Source organism: Enoplosus armatus, chromosome 15 (assembly GCF_043641665.1).
Source record: "Enoplosus armatus isolate fEnoArm2 chromosome 15, fEnoArm2.hap1, whole genome shotgun sequence".
In the NCBI taxonomy this organism is placed as follows: domain Eukaryota; kingdom Metazoa; phylum Chordata; class Actinopteri; order Centrarchiformes; family Enoplosidae; genus Enoplosus; species Enoplosus armatus.
In genome coordinates this window covers 5,560,913-5,571,546 of record NC_092194.1, presented here as the reverse complement: position 1 = coordinate 5,571,546, position 10,634 = coordinate 5,560,913, and the positions used below count along the sequence as shown (strand labels likewise).

At 43.7% G+C, this 10,634-nt stretch overlaps 1 protein-coding gene across 1 annotated transcript; it reads right to left on the bottom strand.

The window, feature by feature from the left end:
* Window positions 1-7,919: 7,919 nt before the first annotated feature.
* On the bottom strand, window positions 7,920-9,788 carry lingo2b (leucine rich repeat and Ig domain containing 2b). The gene has a single exon (XM_070920443.1). It carries the CDS (start codon window positions 9,786-9,788, stop codon window positions 7,920-7,922), a length of 1,869 nt encoding a protein of 622 aa, XP_070776544.1.
* Window positions 9,789-10,634: the final 846 nt, after the last annotated feature.

The window sequence follows — 10,634 nt, the reverse complement described above, 5'->3', positions numbered from 1 at the left end:
TTCTGCCGTCTGCAGGCTCAGTCCAACTCATCTCAGCAGCACCTGCTGAGACAGGGATGTATATATTTAGGAGCAGGTGATCCTTGTTATCTCGATGCACTGCAGCTTTTTAGCTCATCATTTCATTTGGCATGCAGGCAAATTTTTACATAGTCATCGTGGTCATATTGTCCATAAATTTCCTGACAGAAGGGAGGGTGTATTCATCCATGCAGCTAACTGTGATGCTTTTACGATTATCAGAGTGTGTGCTAATGAGCCAAAAGCTGTTTGTGCAGCGAGCTTCCTGCTATCTCAAAGCTCTACGCCACCTATATCTGATTTTAACTTCAGGTATTTCAGGTATTTCAAGTAAAAAAAATCTCAACTTTATCTCATGGGTTCATCTCTTCTACTTATGCTTTTCATTCTGTTGGTAATTGCATTTATCCCCTCAGGTGCCTGTCATTCATTCTGTCTAATTAGCTCTCCTGACCCTCTAAGCATGGCTGTGACCTCTTCATCCAGTAAAGGCGCTGACTTCTGCCTCATTGCTCTGACTGCTGGCTGACATGCGACCAGTGCTAAACGGAGTATGTACAATAAGAACAAGGTATTTGTAGCACTTTTAATTGAAAGTTTGAATTGCTCTCATATTGATTAATGAAAACACATTTGTTGCAGGTGGCCCATGTAAAGTCCGAGCAGGCTGCATGTAGGTCACATCTTCGTGTTTAAACAGACTCGTAATACATGTGATTGGTGTAAAACTAACTGCCATTGGCCAGCCCTCCAGAAGGCCCTAAATTAATTGGTGACTCACTGACAAGAACACTGCCACGAAAAGACGACTGTGTCTTGTGAGAGCGAATTTCAGTTGAACAATGGGCCTATTTAAAGCTGACTGGGAGGCTTGTTGTATGGAGAATTAATGTTTGAATTAATCAGCACCTAGCTTTGCTTTTCTTCCTCTGTGATGTAGTATCTGCGGGAGGAAACGGGGCAGGGAGTCATAACTCACAAATGAATCATTTACAGTCATTCATCTCACTTGCTGGCCAACTGCAGTGCAACAGTAAAAAAAAAAAAAAGAATTAACATGCACTGATAAGATACACAATATGTAAATTGCATGTTTCTCCCCGTCCATTATCCTTCAAAATAAAGTTATAGCTCTTTTTTTAAGAGCAATACTGCAGTATAAGGCAGCTCAAACACTTAGCTGCCTACAGGGCTAGTGTTCACACGGGTTGCAAGTGAAGCCCAGAGGACATCTCTAATATGACTGTAATTCTCCCTGGCCTCAGCACAAATCACACTGCATGCCTCCAGGCGCCCAGCTGTAATTTTTCATATACATGTAACACTTTACAGGGAGGGCGTCCTCATAAGCTCCCAGTCCGGGCTAATACAACTCAGGGGAGAAGTCTGTAAAATGACGTCACACTGAACCTTTTCCATCCCCTGAGGTTTGGACGACGCATCAGTTCAATCCACACCCGGGGGGTCAACTGCTGATAAAATGTGATGAGCCTCTTTTCAGTTATTGCTCTCATCTTTCACTCTGCACCTCTCGTTGACACTCGCCACAAGCTGTGTTTTAATGGGCCAGCTGAACAGAGATGAGTTGAGTGGTGCTGAACTTTGACCAGAGCAGGGTTATGGTTGATGGTTGACGGCTGATGGTGAGTGTGGGTTCACCGTCACTGACAAATGAGAATAAAATGTACTGCTCTCCAGCATGACGGATCATTATATGACCACAGGAAAGCTGCACCAGTGTCACAAAGTGTGTTTCTGTGTGTGTCACCTGTTTTATGTGAGTTTTTAATTACATGTTGGAAAAAAGTGGAAAAAAGTTTTGGCTGGGGTGGAATATCGATAAAAACAAGATGCGACAAGCGCAAACAAACTTAGTGAATAAATCATGACGAACATCAAGCATGTGACTTATTTGTCACTCAATCTTTAGCTCCTTTTAAGATGATGAAAACATCAAATCTGTGTGGACTGATGAGGAGACCACCCGTTCCTCAAATAAAAACATGAAACAAACATTAATACTATATTTCCAACACATTTTCTCCATGGTTTTTCCACGGTCCGAGGCTTAACTGGGGCCCTTTAATCATGTCATCTCGTTGCGCCCTCTTCTGCAATGGTATTATGACACCCCACTGGAGAATTAGTGAGAAACAGCAGGCAATGGACCTCCACCTCTCCAGCATTGATACTGCCATATGGTTGTGATGTGACTGCGAATTCGCCCCAGGAAGCGCAGCACAGTCGCGCCCAGAAGCGTACGTTGCCAGCTAGCTACAGATAATGTCTGTATAGTCTGTGCATGTGGGGCTGTTGGGGACGAATAAACATGGACTGACCAAAAGTCCAGAAGTTAAATTTGTGTCACAAAAATGCACGTTCGGTCTGAAAAGACATGGAAGAGTAAAGTCAGCAAACTGAGTAATGCAGTTACACAGCAGTTATAAAATGAGCATTACAACATTGGCCACCAAGTTACTGGTCATACCAGACCAAGTAGCTGTAGTAGCAAAATCCTTGAGTGTATTAAATAGAGCCAGCGTGTGTTCTATTGCTTGACAATCTAACCTTTCATATGTAAGAGGAATGATGTGCGTGTTTCTTCTTTCAAAAGCCTTGTGAATGTTTTCATCTTCCTCATAAAATCGTGTCTCTGCTATTCACTGTTGCAGAGATATATCTGCGGACACTGTGAAAGATGCCAAGCTGCAAACTGAGGAACTGTAAACACAATTATAAATCTGGTGCTCCATCTGTTTTACTTGTAAGTTTCACACCATTAAGTGTATGATTACTCCTGGTCTGGTTTTAAATATGGCACTTAAAACTGTCAGCGAAGTAAGTTTCAAAATGCTTTTCTTGCTTTTTATTTCATAGGGGTATGTGAAATGGTCAATAAATGGAGTATTTAATCTCTTGAAGTTTTTTTATCCAGAGTGATGAGATGACTGTATCTGCTATGCACTATAAATGATGTACTGTAAGAAGGCTGTAATCCATTGTTGTTGAACGGTCTGAGGAGAATTAGTTCAACTAGCAGCAGCTTCTGTTAGAACATGACAACATCAGCGCCATCAAAACCAGCAGGCTAAAACATTACACTTCTACAGCTCCTCACTGAGGGCCTTCTGGGGTCCTGTGTGGCATGAATCTGCCGTCTCTGCAGGCCAGCTGGGTTAGCGACTGACCTTTCATTATCGTCTGTACATTACCTGCGGGCCCCAGGGCACTAGGAAGAGCCACTGCACCAAACTCCAATATTTTTTATTGATTGGGTTACTTTGAAGCATGCATCAAAACAGTACAGACGTCTGGAGCAACCAGACAGTGAAATGTAGCAGTGATAATGATTGGTGAGTAGTAGCAACAGGGGCAGTTCGGAAAAAAGAGCAGTATCTTATCAAGTTTGGTTACAAGGATATAATAAGGATATAATTAGTGATAAGTTGTAACAAGCCTGGTGGTCAATTAACTCACAACAACAATCAAAGTTAAAGTTTGGAAATAAAAACATCTATAGGTTTTATTTCACACTACAAAAACGAATCTGCTCTATCTCCACTGTGACATGACTTGATGACCGTGAATCCTGATTGGTGCACAGAAGTACATGACACCTTTTTCCATCTGTGCCGCGCCCCCTTCAAACCTCTGAGAAGAGCACAGAAAAACAACACAAATACAGAAATCTCTCATGTGAAATAACCAAAACTATGATAGAAGCTGATTGAAAATAAAGTATTTTTAGAGCATTTAAAAAACTCCCAACTTACAACCCAAATACAGATACCTCCTAGTTTGTATTGTTAATACGCCCTCTACTCGTGGTGGTTCTGGCATATCTGACACAGCAGCATATCTTTCATCTCTTAGGTTGACTCGCGGTTAATACACAGCACAATCAGCCAGCTCCTGTCAGCTCAGTTTTTCGGGAGGTACAAAGTACTGAAGTAAAGTTGGCTGCGGAAGACAGAAGATCTCATGAGACAGGATGAACTTGTAACCCCCATTGCAAAACGAATGCTCTTCATTTCAATCACCGGCCAACAGGTCAAAGATCCCACGTTAAGGCGGCTCGTCCATCCCTGGAAACCTGGATCTCTTGTGTGATGAAGCTCCTCTTTACCCGCCAAGCTAAACTCGCACTGACGCAGCATGCAGGCTCAGAGAGTCAGGTTCACTTTGATTTATGCTCTTTGATGAGGCTGCGAGGTTGTGCCGGATTCTTTATGAAGATCCTTTATGATGTGTGAAATTATTAATTTAGGGGCGCATGGCCCAGAGCGTGAACGCCTCTACTTGAGTGCCACCAAACACTCTTTAAGTGTTTTAATTCGCTTTAAATGTTGGCATCGTATATATATTTACTGCAGTAGATTTAGGTTTTAATCACAGGCATAAAGCTAAGCTAATAACATGGTGTCTCTTTGCCAGATCACTGAGCAGGGGAATCCTTTACATTACGCTGTTAACCACTTGCATGAGCTCGGATCATTAAAGAACTGATTCGGGAAATCCTCCATCTATGAGAGATACGATGTGAGGAAACGAGACAGTTGGTTCATTACACTTCCACTCCATTGTTTACAGCATTCTCTCAGTAAAAGGGAAACTGCAACGAAAATAATAAAAGCCTATTGGAAGGACTTTGATCTTGTCTTCATAACGCCACAGCGGCAGCCTGAATATTTCCAGTGAGCTTTCACACACATTACCATTAGCATGATAGCATCAAGTGCTGTCTGTCTGTGTGGAGCAGGATGCCAAATTAACATTTCCTTTTATCTGATTGTCAGGTGAGGCAGCTGTTCAGAACTCTTTTTTCCCGTTAAGCATTTGGCCTGGATGAGAATATACTAATATGACCACAAGTAGGTCACGCAGGTCTTCACCTTTAATTAGGTGTCATGGAATGTTGTATGTTTTCGCTTGCTTACAGGCTATTTAGGCTATATACATGCTGCAGCTCAAAGTGTCCCAATTCTGATGTTTTTTTCCTCCTGTGTCCCAGTTTTGATGTTTTCTGATCAGTGTAAACAGCAAAAAGCTGCATGGAATCGTGGTTTTTCCAGTTCCCCTCTGGACCACATTGAAGTGTAGTGCACAATCAGATCCCAGGGTGTGCAACCTTTTGCAGCTTGGATATGAGAACACAATGCAGAATTTATTTGACAGCACTGCCGTGACACTGTTACAGTGTGAGAGGTAAGTAAGTTATTACCAGAGTTCCCGGGCACATGGGAGAAGTTTGCCCTCAGGGCTTTTGGACAGAAAGATTTTCAGCCAGAATACCAAACTGAGTAGTTTTGATGCCTAAACCGAACCAAACTGTGACCATTTCACAACGTTAGCCTTGTGTTAGAAAGGCTGTCTAAAAAACTACTTAGGTTTAGGTTCAGAAAAAGATCGTGGCTTGGGTTAAAATAAAAAGTTAACTTAAAGCTCCACATGGGACACAAACAAACAGTAATCTCTTGATAGAAAGTCCTATGTCTGACGCACTCATCCACCCTAACCTGCTCCCTACATGGACTGTGTAGCTTTTTATACTACATCATCTGACTTTCTAAAGCCTTTCTGCCAGAGAAGTGTTAGCCTTCTAGCCTAACCAAGCAGCCATGCTAGCAGCTTTGCGAGGCTGTACTTAGGCACAGTGGTACTTTGAGCTAAATGCTAACAGGCTGACAATGACAATGTTAACATGCTGATGTTTAGCAGGTATAATGTTTACTATGTCCACCATCTTAGTTTAGCGTGTTTATCATGCTAACATTTGCTCATTAGCACTTAGCACAACGTAGAGCTTAGGCGGATGACAATGTCATTAGTAGTCAGGGGTTCCCTCAAGTCATGAAGATTTACATCTGGGGACTATGAATGTAGAGCCATGCTGCTAGCGTGGCTAATAATCAGATAGCTTAAGAGCAGTAATTTGGCCTTGAAGGTCCGCAGTGTGGACATCGTCAGTGGCTACTTTGAAGGCATCAGCCAATAATGCCAAAGCGCTATGTTTTTCCTGTTGTAGTTATCCACCATGTTGGATACTGTACACTGTTCCTGAAGTGAGTAACGGCTAACTGGTAGACAGCTTCTGGACAGGAGACACAGACTGAGCTGTCAAAAATGCAATAAGGATACAGTTATATACAAATCACATTGCCACTGTAATATTATACTGACCATATGAGAAAAATGCCATAAATATTGAACAGTTACAACACAATGTTTACTACTATATATGACATGATATAAATAGCAAAGAAAGGGTTGGATAAAGTCATGACTGGAGATTAATACTATACTTAGTGACAGAGAAATATCATGAGTTATAGGAAAATATTTAAATATTACAAGTGATATTATAATTTAGACAAAGCGATTTATAGGAAAGGATTTAAAAGGAAATATGACAACTTGTAAAGTCAGTAAACAATATTTAAACTACTGTTTTAGGGGTATGATTAAGATTTATTTCCTTTTGAAAATATACCCATAAATTTGTCATATGAAAACACTTTTACAACCTTGAACATTTTATCACAACAGGATCACACAAGTTAACACCCACATCCCTGCATTACAAAGAATTGCCCTTAATTTTTTTTCTTCTTCTAAACATTTAAAACATTTTCAACAAAAAAAACTAAACAATACAAGATTCCACTACAACTTTCAAATTGCCGTCTATTAAATACCCAGTGCCCAAGGGAAGAATCCGGACATGCTAGCTTGAAGTGGTGCGATCAAAGAAAAATGAGAGAGGGGGGAAATTCAACCCATAAATCTGTGAAGCTCAACTTTGTCTCGTCCCAAAGAGGGCTCCGGCCAGTAAATCTTTGCCATTGTGTCTGGCCACCGACTCTTTCATCATATCAAGGGATTTGTCTGGCAGGAAAATCTGCCCATGATTTACTATGTTATAAAATGGGTTTAACATGCCATTTCTATAGCTAAAAGCTTTTCCAGGGTAATAACACCACTGACCACTGCTATTTCTCAAGAAAAGTGTCTAGTGTTGCTGGAAACTGAGCTCTATGGTAAAGACAAAGCTTCCCATCGAAACTACTGTGTGTGTGTGTGTGTTTAACGTTTCCTTGAGTTTAGAAAAATCTAATGTTGAGTCATTCCAAGAGGGACAATGACCTATTTCAAAATGTATGCAGCATTTCTCTTGAATATAATAATTGTGATTTTGCATACAAACATACATAATCCTCAGTTTTTCACTCAACAGTGACAATACTGTTGTTACAATGGCCGAACGAGAACAAAGGCCTGGAAAAATGCTTTGGACCCGATCGTTCATTTTAATTGTTCCGTCCAACAAGAAAGGCAATGCGTGCACATGCACAAAGAAACGCACAAATGCAACATGCGCACACTGATGCACTCACACAGACACGCACGCACCCGCACCCACACATGAACACAACACACACCTTTCATACTGCAGCTAATATGGGTATTAGACAATTTAGTCCTGACATGTTGCAGCTATGATAGCTCTACTGCCACGCGAAGATGTCCCCTGTCACTCCCAGCAGCTCCCTCCTTCACCTTGATGTCACGGTGAGTCGACAACATCATTACTTATCACGTCACCACTGAAACACATGCCTAGTGCAGCACTATATCACTCCCATATTGATATGTTGGTTATAGTATTATATTCAATGTACTGTATGAGAACATTATTTCATATAAACACGTCCACAGTTTCATATATCACTTTTATATTCACATGCCCACTTTATCACTAGATCACCGTCATATCGACACCCACTATATTAGTACATCACTTTCGTTTGTCACAAATCCACTGTGTAATAGAAAAAAACATTTTTTTCAGCTGATATGTGGACATTTGGTCTTTTTGACGACGTTAGTCTGCATCCTTCTCAAATCATTTTCATGTTGACCCGTCGTGGGCCACTTGTTTCCGTCACCTCTGCTGCTGCCCCGTTGGATTTGCGAGGGACATACTCAATATCAAAGTTGCTCTTATGGCGTCCTTTCCCTCGGCTCCAGGCGAACAGAAGCAGGAAGCAGAAGATGACCACACCTAGGAAGGACAGGCAGCCCATAGCTGTAGATATAATGATAGTCTTAATGTCTATAGGGACTGTCATGTTGTACAGTACAGTCCCATTCCCCCATGTGCTGTTAGAGTCTGTCAGATAGTTTGAGCTCCTGTTGCTATAGTGAGATCTGTCCCCGATGCCCAGGCTCTTCACAGCTAAAGAGGCCGACAGGCTAGCATTGCCAGCAGGGTTACTGGCAATACACAAGTACACCCCGCTGTCGTGCAGTTCCGCTGTCTTGATCTCCAGGGTACCATCTGGTTGGACTTCCACCCTACCACTGCTCTTGGCTGTAATGTAGCGTCTGTGTGGTGTAATCCAGACCACTGAGGGCCGAGGTGCTCCCTCTGCCATGCAGCTCAGGCGGGCGGGCTGACCCTCATCAGCCATCAGCAGCTGGGTCGTGTTGGGTCCAATCCTTGGTTTGGTGCAGGTCATGTACCTCGAGGCCAGAGGCTCCTTGAGGTCACGGAGAGTTTTCCCCAGGAGGTGCTCAGGGGCGCTGCACTCAGGCTGGACATCCAGAATCTGCAGAGAGGGCGGCTTGTGGCTATTGAGCAGCCAAAGCAATCTGCAGTCGCACACTAATGGGTTTCCACCTAGACAGAGCCTCTGGAGGCTGTCTGGTGAAGAAAACACTCCCCTCTCCAGAGAGTCCAGGCGGTTCTGTGACACATCCAGTAGTTGCAAAGATTTGAGGCCCACAAATGCGAGGGGCTCAATAGAAAGCAGATGAGCCCCTTGGAGGTGGAGCTCCAGCAGGTGAGGGAGTTGGCCCAGCTCTCCCTGATGAATGTGCTGGATGCGGCAGTAGGACAAGTTGAGATGTGTGAGGTAGGGCAGGTTGCGCAGTGCTGCGCCGGGGAAGACAGACAGGTTAGTGTTGGTTATGAACAGTGTTGTGAGGTTGAGGCCGTGCAGTGAGAGGGGGGGCAGTGTGTCCAGCCAGGGCCAGTAATCAATCTCTAGTCGGCGGAGACGGGTCAACCTCTTAAAGGAGAAAGGCTTTAGTAAGCCAATGCTCAAGTAGCGCATGCGCAGTTCGACCAGGCTGTGCAGGTGTCCCAGAGCATCAGTAGGGACCACGGTCAGATTGGAACGTTCCAAGGTCAGACTTTGGAGCCCGAGTAATCCTGTAAAGGCCCGCTGAGAGATGAAAACCAGTTCGTTGTCACCCACCTCTAGGGACGTCAATCTGCGCAGATCTTGGAAGGCATGATCCAGGAGAACCACAAGTCGGTTGTGGCTGAGGTCAAGGCGGGTGAGGTTGGTCAGGCCTGACAGAACGCCAGCAGGAACCAGCTGAAGCAAGTTACTGCGAAAGTTGAGCGAGCGGAGAGCAAGCTGAGAACGAAATGAGCCGGGCTCGACCACACTGATGAGGTTGTCGCTGAGATCCAGGTCCTCCAGCTGCTGGAATGAAGAGAAGTTGTCTGGCGTGATGATGCGCAGCTTGTTCTTGCTGAGGTCCAGGACGCGCGTCTCAATGGGGATGCCTTCAGGGATGGTGGGCAGGCGCTTGCGGTGGCAACTGACCGACTTGCTTTGGGCAGAGCACTCGCATCGGGCGGGGCAGCTCAGAGCCGGGCTGGCCAGGAGAAGCAGCAAGGCCCCGCCCAGGAAGAGGTGGCAGTGGTGCAGGGCTGGGTGTCGCATGTCTCTTTTACCCACGTTGCCCTCTGTCATGGCACAGCTTCTTGTCCATACAGAGCACCATCACGAAGAAGCCCTGCAAGACACAATGCATGAACAAGAAATGTGTTAAACTCAACTCGAACTGTCTTCACCTATTTGCCCCACTGCCTTTTTACATTTTCAATCTTTTACTCTTTATGTCTTTTTAAACTGCCAAGTCCTTTCTCCCTTAATGAACTGTCCCTTTTTCCTGGCAAGCTGGAAATAATGGAATTAAACTCACACCAGGGCGAGACACAGCAAGAGAAATATCAGCTGCAGAAAAATGTGAACGTTCATCACTGTGTTAGTACAAAAGGTTGCAGGCTAACTGGGGATGTTTCATGAGGATGGAAGATGTCTCCGCCCGATGGCGAGAAATGACCCTCGTTAGAGTGCAGTCAGGCTAAATGCCCATGTGGATTTGTTGCTGCTGCATGTGTGTGACTGCATATTTTCAGCTTTAATGGTGTGTACATATGTGTGTGTGTGTGTGTGTCTGAGTGGGTGGGGTGGTGAATGGACTATGTGGCAAGTGTTCAAACTAAAATACAAACTTAATAGAAAATGAAATGGCAGCTTGTGTTTGCTTCCATAAGCCTATCCACAGAGTTTACAGCAGCGTTCGCCAGGCACATGTAACCTCAGAGGGATGAATGGAAAGGAATATATATGACTGCTTAATAAGTCATAAACATATAGAGTCATCTCGCTGCCATCTCATTGTTTCATTTTACATTGAATACACAGTTTCTATATATTTATCGCTAAAATGTTTAAACATATGACATTTTCACATAGAGAATGCATATATCACATATTCACGTTTAATAATCAATGAAAAAGCAAGCAAGGAAC

What these genes read in the sequence shown, in the direction of transcription:
- lingo2b (XM_070920443.1), bottom strand. Translation starts at nt 9,788, where the DNA reads ATGACAGAGGGCAACGTGGGTAAAAGAGACATGCGACACCCAGCCCTG.